Source organism: Phaseolus vulgaris, chromosome 2 (genome assembly GCF_000499845.2).
Source record: "Phaseolus vulgaris cultivar G19833 chromosome 2, P. vulgaris v2.0, whole genome shotgun sequence".
Taxonomy (NCBI): Eukaryota; Viridiplantae; Streptophyta; class Magnoliopsida; order Fabales; family Fabaceae; genus Phaseolus; species Phaseolus vulgaris.
In genome coordinates this window covers 40,018,912-40,032,232 of record NC_023758.2, presented here as the reverse complement: position 1 = coordinate 40,032,232, position 13,321 = coordinate 40,018,912, and the positions used below count along the sequence as shown (strand labels likewise).

General features: G+C 31.8%; 1 protein-coding gene across 1 annotated transcript; it reads right to left on the bottom strand.

Annotated features, from left to right (window-relative positions):
• Positions 1 to 781: 781 nt before the first annotated feature.
• LOC137809767 (uncharacterized) lies at positions 782 to 2,753 on the bottom strand. The gene is made up of 8 exons (XM_068610850.1): positions 2,518 to 2,753; positions 2,357 to 2,446; positions 1,981 to 2,040; positions 1,857 to 1,896; positions 1,684 to 1,777; positions 1,383 to 1,442; positions 1,194 to 1,285; positions 782 to 1,081 (listed from the first exon to the last, which is right to left on the bottom strand). The coding sequence occupies exons 1-8, from the start codon at positions 2,637 to 2,639 to the stop codon at positions 995 to 997; spliced, it is 645 nt and encodes a 214-aa protein (XP_068466951.1). The 5' UTR covers positions 2,640 to 2,753; the 3' UTR covers positions 782 to 994.
• Positions 2,754 to 13,321: the final 10,568 nt, after the last annotated feature.

Here is a 13,321-nt window from a genome sequence, read left to right as displayed (position 1 = left end):
ATTTACAAAAACATAATCACCCTATAACTCTAACAAGCAAGATTTACAAGCTATAATTTTTTGAACAAATTACGACATACTTGAAATGAATTATACGAATGGGTAAATCATGTTTTGTCATAGTAGTATTGAAATAGTAGTACTGAAAAAAAAGTCACATTTCTTTTTAGCACGAACTTTTAACACGTCTCTTTTTTTGAGTTCGTGAAAATGAAATATAAGACATAATTAATTTCAAAATATGTGTTTTCTAATAGTTTTGGTAAAAAAAATACACTAAAATGGTAATTTTTGTCTCTAAAAGAGAGTTAACTACAACACTTATTTTAATTATCTATGAAGAGTGCTAGGGATGGAGAAAAAGCGATTTGCTGGTATCTTTCTTACGCTCTATTTATTCAATATATTGAATTAGATCTAAATAATTTCTCACTTAAATATTGAAAAAATAAAAAGAAAAAAAAAAATGAAACGATATCTTTCATGTATTTGTGTAAAAATTAAAAAAATTATCGATGTTAATATTTTTTATTTTTTCTCATACACTTGTCCAAACAGGTCAATTAAAATTTTTATTGACGAGAGGATTTGTAAAGATTAAGACTGTTAAACCAATCTTAATCTAGACTAGTTTATTTCAATCACTCACACTTAATTAGTCTACTGAAAGGTAAGAACCATTGAAAAATATATGGTTTCTATGATAGCTTTGCGCTCAGATTTGGAGAAGAATTTAATCAGAATCAGCAACAATGATAGCAAGAAAAGAAGGAGAAACATCTGCAAGAACAAGGAAAATATATATCTTAATATAAGCAGATATTGTCCAGAATTTGTGTTGCAAGAATTATATTTTTAAAACCTGGTTGTAATAAGAGATTAAAGTGAAACTCTGTAAAGAGAGTTGACCTCGAGTTTATCTTTGATAACATTTTCCAGTGAAATTAATTGAATCAGTGATTGTGACACATCAGACGATCTGCTCATTGCAGTCTCAGTCCTCAGGTGGGAAATCCTCGTCCGAGGTACTTTCCAAGAACGAACCTAGTGTTTTCCTGAGAATGCTGAAAGTTTTATCGTCCTGTGTGACAAAAGACAATCAATCGTATATGTTCATGCCCCACTGAATATATGAATCAAAGAGAGACGAATAGAATGCAACATATAAAACTATATCCCACTGCTTAATTTACCTGTTTCTTCTTTTTCAATGATTCTTCCAGTTGGGCAATTTTATCATTGCAGGCCTTTTCTTGTTCAGATATCATAATTCTTTCCTTCTTCCCTGTGTAGCATTCGTGAAGTTGTAGAGAAAATAAAATTATTGAACTCAGGTTGCTATTTTATAAATTCATAAAGGCAGATTAAATGATATAGCTTACTCAGTTGTTCATATCGCACAAATAGTTTTTCCTTTTCCTCTTCAAATTTGGAGATAATATCTATCAATGGACAGAACAGTGGTTAGCATCTATTATACCAGATGAATTAACACTATTATAATTTATATATTTCAAAAGTAACACTTAATTTCATAGGAATTACCACTACTATATATTCTAGAAACTGTCAAAGAATCATAATAAGATAACACAAGCAGTTTCACTTATTCAAAAAAAGGCTATTACACGTTCATAACAGATGAAGCTAATTAGTCCACAATGACTATCCTACAGGGAGTACCTTTCAGTGCCTGCAGAGAAGTGGCTTTCTCTTTGCAAAAGTTCTCGTGAAGTGCTTGAAACTTAGTAGTTTCGCTCTTCAAGGAACTCTCGTACTGCATGCTAGTAATAAAAACAATGATTAAACCAGTTTTGGGTAACACATATCCACACAAACCATAATCGTCTACAAACCTCTTTGGAACTCTTTGAAAGCGCTTTAGTAATGCTTTGCCTGACATTGCAACGAAAATATACTGTTTAATACAGTGAAATACCGGGAAACCAAAACAACATGAAATTCAGACTTCACGTTTACCTGTCCTTCTCAATTTTTGACCTCAATCCCTCCATCATAGACTTAACTTCAAAACCCACACTATCACAAATAAAAAACAGCAATCACTAAAACACTGATTATGGAAACCACAAATAAGAAAATAAAATGGCGGTTGCATCAAATTTGTAGCTCTTTTCATTCGAAGTCAATTATGATCGATGTTTGTGGCAAATTTACAATTCCACGTCAAGCATGCATGTTCTAGATCACATAAAAGAAGCACGCACATCGATTCAAAATCAGAATAAAACACTGCTAAAACCTTCTATGCATTATTCCAATATTTCCAGGCACAATCTTCGAAGTTTAAACTACAGTAACAGAAACGTTTCAGGTAGGATCGAAACGTAAGTACCTGGATATTGTCTCTTCGTTCTTCTTCTGACCATCCTTCTGAGCCTTGTCTCTGATCAAGTGCAGCGCGGACACGATTCCTTTTATGTCACTGAAGATTTGCACGATTTTAGCACAATTCCAAACAAATAAATGAAAGGACAAAAAGCAGCGAAGACGAACTCTGAGAGATCGAAATCCAAATCGAGATCGAAATTATCTTTTGTTGATCGGTTGTTCTTATCGGTCTTCGTGAGTTCGGATTCGGATGCCCGCTTCCTTGACCCGGATTTGGTTGCAGACATTGCAAAAGCTTCGTATCTCAGTGAGAGAGACGCCCTGTGAGTAATGAGAGAAACTCAAGCGATGAAAGCTTTCTCGCGTTTGCGCGCGCTCAAATCGTTATGTTCATTAATTTCAAAACTTACACCTCAGCGTTCTTAGTAATTATAAAGCTAAAATATTTATTTGGTTGATTTTTATAATAATTATTTAGAAATTACACATAAGATCATCTAAAATTGATTAATATCAAAATCTATGGATTAGTAGGATATAAAATTAAATCTAATTTGAATGTTTTAAACTATTTACAAAATAAAAACAAATAATGCTCATCTTCTAAATATATATATTCAGGAAAAAATTAAATTGAGAAGTTAAGCTACTTATTGAATTTGATTTGTTTTATTAATAGATTAAGCAATATGTCAAAAAAAAATGGGTATATTTAAAAATACAATTTGTTCTTACTGGAAAAAAAGTGTTGATCTTCCAAGATGGAAAAAGGTGACTTACCAAGTTGTTGAGTTATGATTTTGAGATATGATTACCAAGTTGATCAAAGATGGTAAAGGGAGATATGCATGCAAAAAAAAAAAAAATTCATGCTCAAATTACTAATAGCAGAAAGAGAATTATAAGTATAATAAGTATGAGAAGTGAGTAGTCCCTATGAGATTGACTTGTATTTATAAGTCTTTACAGGCAGGTTGCACTATTCAAAAAACATTTAAAATAAATAAGAGATATAATTAATTATTAAATATTTATCATTCAATCAATAATTACTATATCCAATTCGGTTGCGTTTGATTTGATTGGGGTCGAGACAAAAGATAATTTAAATCTATCTTTTTTCTCTTTAACATCTGAGACGCCTTTTAAGAACAATATAGTGATAAAGTTTCAAGTCCAACGCGGACAATACCTTGAATGCGGTTATTGATCCCGATAATGTTATCTCAATATACTTGAGGTCAGAGCATTGACGTTGTTGTGGGAATGAAAAAGTGGTTCTAAAGACGAACCCTTATTCTTCTTAGCCCTCGATTGTGAACATTTTTTCTGGTATGTCCAATGATCACACATCACTTAGGAGTCGAGATCAAGGATAATTTAAATACACATTCACCTTTAACCATCTGATATTGATATGTTTTGTAAAGATAATTTGAGTTTCAAACTCTAAAGTGAACAATATCTCAAATACGATGATTAATCATAGAAATATTATCAAAATGAACTTGAATTTGAAACACATTTTATTTTTAAAAAAAATGGATTAAAATGTTTTCGTCCTTATTGCATTTTTTTAAATTTTTTTATTATTATTATTAATTTACAATAATATATATATATTTGGTAACAAAGAGTCTAATTAATAAACCATTAATGTAAAAAAGTTATATTACTAATTATTAAAAAAATAATTTTTAAATATGTAATTATTATGAAAGGGATGAGAGAATTGTTGTAATCAAGAGGACGAACAATATAACATTCACTTCACCTAGTTTATACAAAAACTAAACGGTAAAAAATTAATTGAAAAAACATAAATTTTTTTAGTATTAAATAAAAAAAGGGACTTAATTGAAAATATATAAATTTATGAAAAAATTTGAAACTTAATTATACCTAATTTTTTTATTAAGAATAAAAGTATAAAGTGTAAAGCTCCATAGAAAAAAAAAAAAAAAAAAGCGTCAACCTCACTTTCTTCCTTTCTCATTCTCTTCATTTTCTCTTCACTTTCTCACTCCAAATCTCGTCTATTTTAAAATATTAGAATATGATTGCACCTCAGAGTAGCTGAGGAGTCAATGAACATTTCTATTTGAACAGATTCTCAAACAAAGTAAGTCTATTTTTGCTATAGAGATTCCTTATTCTACTATATACTGATTTTTTGTTCTATTTAAATAACTTGTATTAAATCGTCATAACTTCAAGCTTATCCAGACTAAAAAAAAGTAAGATCATAGAGGTTGCTTGGAAAGAAAAATATTCAAGTAAAGGGAACTAACTTTAGCTTTTTAATAGTAGGCTAGGCTAAAAGATCTGGAAGTGAAGGGGACGTGGTCCCAAGTTACAATTTCTCTTGTACGGATGTTGATTTTGATAATTTAGTATTTAAGTGTTTTTTTTTTCTGTTAAATGTGTTTTTGAATGTTAGTGAATTGTGTTATGAATAATTTGAAGTGTTGATTTTGGTTGAAGATTCGAAATTAAGTTTGTTAAGTTACTTAAGTTATGGTATTATCACTCAAGCGAAATGGGGTAGAATATTTACCATACTCTCAGGTTCATTATTGTCCAAGTGAAAATATTTTCGTTCAAACAAAGATTATACTACAACTAAGCTTAGTCTCGAGTCAATTTCTACTCAGATGAGGGAATTCTCGCTCAAGTGCAACCCATTCTCGCTCAAGCAAGGCAAATTTCGCTTAGGCAAAAATTTCAGTGCAACTAGGCCTGATCTTGGCCTCATTTTCGCTCAAGCTAGCCTAATTTTTCCTTCAAAAAAAATCTTTTTTTCTTTCTTCTCTTTTCTTATTGTCTCTTTTTCTTGTATAAGCAATTCAATTGTGAAATTCCTAAATGATATATGTGATATATTTGAAAAATATTAAATGATGTATAAGTCATTAAATGATATTGTATGAGGACAATTGTATGGAATTAAAGTCATACATTTAAGATAATGTATGAATTATTGTTTGTGTTGTGTATTAAGTATTGATGTTCATGTGGTAACAAATACTCCCTAACTTCACTGATGTTTTAAGTCACATAAACTAAGATATCAGGTAGTGAGAAGTTTATGGGGAAGTTCATGCACACCGTGACATATGTAGATGCACAACTTGATATACATTGAACTTACCATGATACCATGATTCTTGGGTTCTTTTGTAAATCCAAGTATTGAATTTGATAAAATGTTAGTCTTTGATAGGACTTATTTAATACGAATCTTTCGAAAGACTTTAGTTGATATTTTTTTTTTTTTGAATATCCTAAATGAGTAAATTCATGTGTGATTTATATTTTTTTTTTATAATTTGAAGAATATTAAATAATTAAGATTTGCTTATTGAGATGTTTTTTTTTAATATATATTATTTCTTGATGAAAATTTACTTCCATAAACTTACCTCTTACATGTTTTGGTTATTTTGTGAAGTGTGACTTATGTATATGAGCAAATACCAATGCAGAGTATCTAGAAACAATAAACTTTATTAGACTATCCTTTTTTAACATCGTGTATATATATATATGTATCATTTATATTTTGAAATACTTTTTACATTGTAAAAGACCGTGTATTGGACTATAAACAAATTCTACCGAATGACGAGGATGACAAATTTATTTAAGCTAAAAATTATATTTTAAAATGCACAAGGATATATAAAACATTTAATTACTTCTTTAAAGCGAATGAAATGCATTTTAAAAATAAAGTAAATTAATAATTATGATTAAAAATTAAACTATTGTAATTATTATTAATTTTTATGTTATTGAATGTATGCTTTTTACTTTATCCTCATTTAAAAACATTGATTTTTTTTAACCAATAATTATAACCACGCATTATCCAGTGAAATAGTCATATATATATATGACTCGCACCCTTCAGTTTGTTGTTAGTCTTGGTTTCCTTTCCTGTTGGGATAAAGATGTTTTCAAACCACTGTTACTATTTGACATTCTTATAACAATATATGAAATTAAGTTATTTAATTAAAATATAAATAAAATTAATGAATATGAAAGTAATAAAACGTGTTGTAAAATAGGAGTGTAAATATTTTAGTGCCAAAAAATTAGGATCTTAGATGCTTTGTTTTTGGAGTTGCCAAAAGGACAGAAAGACAAAGTCCTTTATATATATATATATATATATATATATATATATATATATATATATATATATATATATATATATATGAGTAAAATAAATATCAATGGAAGGCAAAACCAGCATAATTACAAAAACAAATGTTCTCCAGCACATGCTCTTGTACGAAAACACACCCCAACATAGTTTTCTTTCATCTATCCACATGCCCTCTAACAATACAAAAACAATAAGGACAAAATAAAGATCCAAACGACCTTGATTGTTTTTATGTTAAACAACTACTTCTACATTTTTTCAATTAAAATATATATTGTGACTTCAATACTTAAATATTTAAATGAGATTAGTTGAGACACGTGTCTCAAATGATTAAATATGTAGGTTGTGGGCATGTGCTTGTTTTCAAGGAAAGCATTCGATGCATTATTTCCTTTGCACTTCTTTTTATAATACTTCCCTTTGTCACTTCCCAGGCATGGAGCTCTGTCAAATTAGAGAGCATATTATATTATATTATATGCTATTTACTTATCCATTATAAAGTTAGAAATATCAAAAAATTCGGATAAGTGTATACATCGATACAAATTCGGATAAGTGTATACATCTTTTAACTGACTGATCTTTTATTGTGATTAATAACAATAAAATAACATTGTTTAATGAATTTTTAATGATAAATTACTATTTATAAAATAATAATGATTATACAGTTAATTCAAAGTTATCGTTTAAGATATTTATAAATACATATTTTAGTAATATAATCTATTTTATCTCATATTCATAATTCTTCTTTTATAGGATTAAAAACACTTTCGGATCTCTCGGAAGGGTTTTTTAGGTGGACCTTTTTTTTCATAAGAAATTAATTAAAAACTCTTTCACTTACTAACATTATATCCTCTTCTAATTACACTCTTTAAATACATTTTCACTAAGAAAAAGTATGGTTTAGTTCATAATTATGTTATTTAAGCATATTATTAAAGTTCAATAATAATATTATATGTGAAAAATAAACATTTTATGTAAAAACACACGTCACACGTATTATAGAGATATTAGTAATTTAAAAGATTAATCTCTAACTAAAAAATAGTTCAAGTTCAACTAACAGTACAAAATGAACACAAACAAGCGTGTTGGTTCCCTATTCTAGAACACACATATAAAAATTAACATATATTATAAATGGGTTTATAACATCTCAACCCTATAATTTTGAGAGAGTTTACACCAACTCATGCACTAAATTTTAAAGATTTTTTTTTAGAAATGGTTTACTTAGTTAACATAAATTTGTAGGTAGAAAAAAATTGTATTTTGTTTGAATTTGTACTTGAGAGGAAATATTTTCATCGACCAATATAATTATAAGTATACTCAATTTTTAAACTTAGTTATCAAGTTTAAAATGAATATAATCGGTATCTTATTATCAATTTGTTACTCTGTTTTAAAATATATCTAATTAGAATTTTTTTCATTATTATTTGACATTAAGGAAAATAAAATATGTTTTCGGTAAATATTAAAACATTGGCAATATTAAAGTAAGGACATATATTCATTACTGGAGAGAGGCAAAATATGAATTCTATGTAATAAATATAAACTTTTAATTAGAAAACAAATATATTTTTAAAGTATATTTGATTGCATGATTATTTTATTACTGTTCTTACAAAAGGGACCAAGAACACTCGAACTAAAACAAGATGGCCTTTTACACAAATCTTCTGATTTCGGGCTATACTCTCGGGTTTCTATTGGGCTGGATTACTTCTTGGGCTGGACTCGCGGTTGTTCCTCTCGGCTGCTTCTCTCGGTTATTCATCTCGGCTGTTCTTCTCGGCTGCACCACTCGGCTACTCCTCTCGGTTGGTATTCATCACAGGTGGGGGATGTACCTGCAAGTCGCTCCGATGCCAAAGTCAGAAACAATGTAATGGTTTTTCAGATAAAATCACTCTTACCTTTTTCTTGTGCTAACCTCCTATTTATAGAGTTTCGTTGATGGGCCTTCTACAGTACTTTTGGACTTTCTTATCACACCTTTTTATTACTTTTACACCCCCTTGTGCAAGTTCCTTATTTAAATTGGGCTTTATTATGATTTTTATTATCCTTTCAGGTTTCGGTCCAGACCTTTCGGTTCTAATTTATCACTTTGATTATTGGACATGTAGTTCTCGGCCTATACCTCTCGGTTTTAGGCTACCAGTACACTGGCCCCCGAGACAAAAATAATTGATTTAGATTGAAATGATTTGTGTCTTAATATAATATAATAGTTTTGAGTGTTGATTTGATTTGGTATTTAATGCCTTGGTTTTCGTAATTTACTTTTCTGAAAATACATGATTTGACATGAGATGTCCATTTTAACCGTTAGATCATATATATTTTTGAATAATTTTGTGCGATCATAACGTTTCAAATTCTAGGGTTCGCGTGGGTTATAAATAGGTTCCTTTCTGAGTCTTTTTGTGATTGTGAAACTTATCGCTATTAACAGAAGCTCATTTTTCATCTTCAGTTGATTCTGGAAAGGTAATGTCTCTTTCAAGCTTTTCTGCTAGTGATGATTGTTCGAGCGCGGGTGGTGAATCAACTGGGCGAGTGGTTCGGGAAGAGGATCATCCAGACTTAAAGTCTTCATCTGCTACCCCTTCTTGCATGAATGATTCTAATGGAGCTCCTACTGTTGATGTTCCTCAAGAAGTCGATTTTATGTTGCCTCGGAAAAACCTTCGTCCAGGTTATCAGTGGGTTAACCCTAGGGTTCGGGAATATTTTTCGAAGTATCGTTCTGCTACCGAACTTCGTAGTTTTCTTTCTCATTCTCATATTTATTATTCTGATATTGAAAACGATATTATTTCCTTTCGGCGTGTTGGGGATGTTGATAATGTTTGCCATGGCCGAGAAGATGATAGTTATGAATTTTTCTATTTTTATGCTTGCTTTTTTAGAGACCTTCATATTCGATTGCCTTTGAACAACTTTCAAATAGGCGTTCTTAATTTTCTTAATGTTGCCCCTACTCAGCTTCACCCTAATGGTTGGGCTGCCATGCAAGCTTTTAGTATTTTGTGTAAATTACTGTCGCTTTCTCCTAGTCCAGCTTCGTTCCTGTATTATTATAGTTCTCGGCCTGGTAAACGACCAGGATGGCTTTCTCTTATTAGTAAATCCAACGTTTGCTTCCTTAAACCTTTTACATCATCTTATAAGGATTTCAAGGGAGGTTTTTTCAAAATTCTAATAGAGCCGATAGGGAAAGAGTATTTTTTTCAATGGAGAGTCTCCAAAATTTCCTTTTTACTGGACAAGAGATCCGGTGAAATTTAATTCAATATCTTTTCACTCAATGGGGGCGGCCGATCGTCATGTTATTGAAGTTTTCAGTCACCTCTCGTACCAAGTTCCCACTCGCGCCTTGCTACAATTGTACACTTCGTCCCATCCACGAGAAGATCTTATTGGTAGGTGGTTGTTCTTCATGTACTTGTTTGATAGGATGTGTTTTTTAACTTTGCTAAGTTTTTTATTGATTTTCAGCTTTGATGGCAAGCACAAATCCGAAAGCTCGGTCTTATTTTTCGAAGTTGCTAAACAAAGTAGGGATGTAACTCCTCGGCGCGAAAATGTGGTGAATCCTGTTGTTGAAACGGAAGAAGCGGAGCGTGTTGCACCTGTTGAAATGGTTGAAGTTACGCATCATGTTGATGTTGCTGGGCCTTCGAAAAAATCAAAGAAACGAGATAGAAGCAGCAAGAGATCACACTCTTCTTCTCGGCGTCATCGTCGTGTTGAGAATGTGTCATCGGAACCACTTTCTGAAACCATTTTTTGTGCATCAACTAAGTATGCGAAGTTTGTCCAAACTTCTTTTAACGAATCGTCTTACAATATGTTGAAAAATATGGATGCTGCTTCATTGGCTGATTCGATTATTGAATTGTCGAGTAGAAGTTTGTTGATTGGAAAAATGATGAAGGAGAAAAATGGAAATTGTGTGTCTTTATCTGAATTTGAGAAATTGAGGACTGACCTTGCTGAATACAAGGAGAAAACGAGCTCTTTGTTCGAGCAACTAGAAGAAATGAAGAAACAAAAAGGTGAACAAGAAGTTGCAAAGGAAGAGTTTAAAAAAGAAATTGTTGAATTGAAGAATGAAAGCTCGAGGTCAAGTGAAGAAAACGCTCAACTCCGTAAAGAGAATCAACTGCTGAATGAGAAGGTGTTAGCGTTATTGTCTACGAACGAAGCCGACAAAAATGCCATCAAACTCATGGATGAAGAGATAAGTCAGCTGAGGACCAACGTTTTTGAAGCCGAAAGCTTTATATTTGAACAACATCAACTTGGTTTTGAGAAAGCGCTTCAACAAGCCAAATATTTTTATAAGATTCCACTTGATGAAGGCAACTTTGATGTTAAAAAGGATTTTTACAAGGGTGAATTGGTGCCGGCTAACGAAATCCCAGACACAGATGCTGAAGATGTCAATATTGAGAGCTAGAAAGGCGTAGGTGTGCTTGCCGAAAGTAGATTTATTTTGAACTACAAATCCATGTATGGATGCTTTTTTATATGCTAATCCATGTGGGGGGATTCGTTTTGTTAAATGTACTGTCTTTTTGAAAGCCTTAATACATATAAAGTTTGTTAGATTGTCAACTGTTATATTGTTTTGCATTATTGGTCGTATTCTACATAATTGTCACCTACCGAGTTAATTGTACTATTTTTAATGCGATGATGTTTTGTTCATACGCCGAGTACCTGTCGGTTTTTATGCGAAAGTGGTTTCGAAATAACGGATTCTTTGCGGATTTTGTAATCTATGAACGCATGAAATCAAATTTATGTAAAATATCATAATGGGTATTGATTCATAATTTATTAGTGGTTTTATCCAATTTATTATCAACAAAAGTATGGTATGCGAGTGAATTTTTTATCGGAAATGGAAGCGTTCGAGATCACAAGTTTTTATGAATATACGAATTTTTGGGTGGATTTTCTCTTAGAGTGAAATCATCTAAAGCCGAAAGTTTTATGAATACGTTTCTTTTCGAGTGGGTTTTCACTTAGAGTGAAATCATCTAAAGCCGAAAGTTTTATGAATACGTTTCTTTTCGGGTGGGTTTTCACTTAGAGTGAAATCATCCAAGACCGAAAGATTTATGAATACGTTTCTTTTCGGGTGGGTTTTCACTTAGTGAAATCATCCAAGACCGAAAGTTTTATGAATACGTTTCTTTTCGGGTGGGTTTTCACTTAGAGTGAAATCATCCAAGACCGAAAGTTTTATGAATACGTTTCTTTTCGGGTGGGTTTTCACTTAGAGTGAAATCATCCAAGACCGAAAGATTTATGAATACGTTTCTTTTCGGGTGGGTTTTCACTTAGAGTGAAATCATCCAAGACCGAAAGATTTATGAATACGTTTCTTTTCGGTTTTTCGGGTGGGTTTTCACTTAGAGTGAAATCATCCAAGACCGAAAGTTATGTAAATGAACGACACATTGTTAATAGATAATGCTTCTTCATTGATGGATAGATATATATACAGCCTTCTTTGTACATCTTCGAATTTCAACTAAAATAAAACTTTAAATGACTTGTATTCCATGTTCTCGGTACTATTTTTTCTTCTAGAGTTTCTAATCTGTATGCTCCATTTTGCAAATTTTCGAGTATCCTGAATGGACCTTCCCAATTAGAGGCCAATTTTCCATGTCGCGGATCTTTTCGTGCATCAGTTCGCATTCTCCATACTAAGTCCCCCTCCTTAAAATCTCTGAATTTTACTTTCGCATTGAACCTTTTCATTGCTCTTCTTTTTACTGCTGCCTCTTTTATCTTTGCTCGTTCTCTAAGTTCTTCAATGAGATCAAGGTCGGTTCTCAAGCATTCATTGTTAATATTCCAGTCTTCTATCTGCCTTCGTAACGTTGGTTCATTCACTTCTACAGGTAACATTGCATTCGTCCCATATGTGAGGTTGAATGGTGTTTCACCAGTTGAAGTTTGTGGCGTACATCTATATGCCCATAAGATCTCTGGTAACTTCTCTGCCCACAAACCTTTGGCATTTCCTAACCTCTTCTTCAATTGTCCCAAAATAACTTTGTTTGCAGCCTCCGCTTGTCCATTCGTCTGCGGATGTTCAACTGAAGTGCTTGTTGACTTGATTCCCAAATCTGCATAAAATTCCATAAGTTTTTTGTCAATGAATTGTCGGCCATTATCAGTTATTATGGTGTGTGGGATTCCAAATCGACATATTATATTTTTCCATATAAATGTTTGAACTTGCTGAGATGTTATCTTAGTCAGTGCTTCTGCTTCTATCCATTTCGTAAAGTAATCTACAGCGACTATCATGAATTTAGTTTGTCCTCAGCCAAGTGGAAATGGACCGAGTATATCAATTCCCCATTTTGCAAAGGGCCATGGAGAAGTAATTCCTTGTAACGCCTGTGCTGGTATATGGTTCAAACTTCCAAATTCTTGACACTTCTTGCATGTTTTAACATAAATTTCACAATCTTCTCGGAGTGTTGGCCAATAATATCCAGCTCTGCAAACTTTTGTTGCCATTGTTCGGGCTCCACAATGTAAGCCACATATTCCTTCATGAAGTTCTTTCACTACATACTGAGCTTGCTCTTTTGAGAGACATTTCAACAAAGGTATCGAATATCCGCGTTTGTAGAGTTCATCTCCAATTAACACAAAACTAGCTATTTTTTTGGTCATTTTTGTATCCAATTGAACACCTTGCTCTTGATTCTTTATGGCTTCCAAATATGT

Coding starts and splice junctions, on each gene's coding strand:
- LOC137809767 (XM_068610850.1), bottom strand. CDS start 2,639: ATGTCTGCAACCAAATCCGGGTCAAGGAAGCGGGCATCCGAATCCGAA. Junction 1,286..1,382: donor TGTGCGATATGAACAACTGA/GTAAGCTATATC, acceptor AATGCTACACAG/GGAAGAAGGAAAGAATTATG. Junction 1,082..1,193: donor CATTGAAAAAGAAGAAACAG/GTAAATTAAGCA, acceptor TTTGTCACACAG/GACGATAAAACTTTCAGCAT.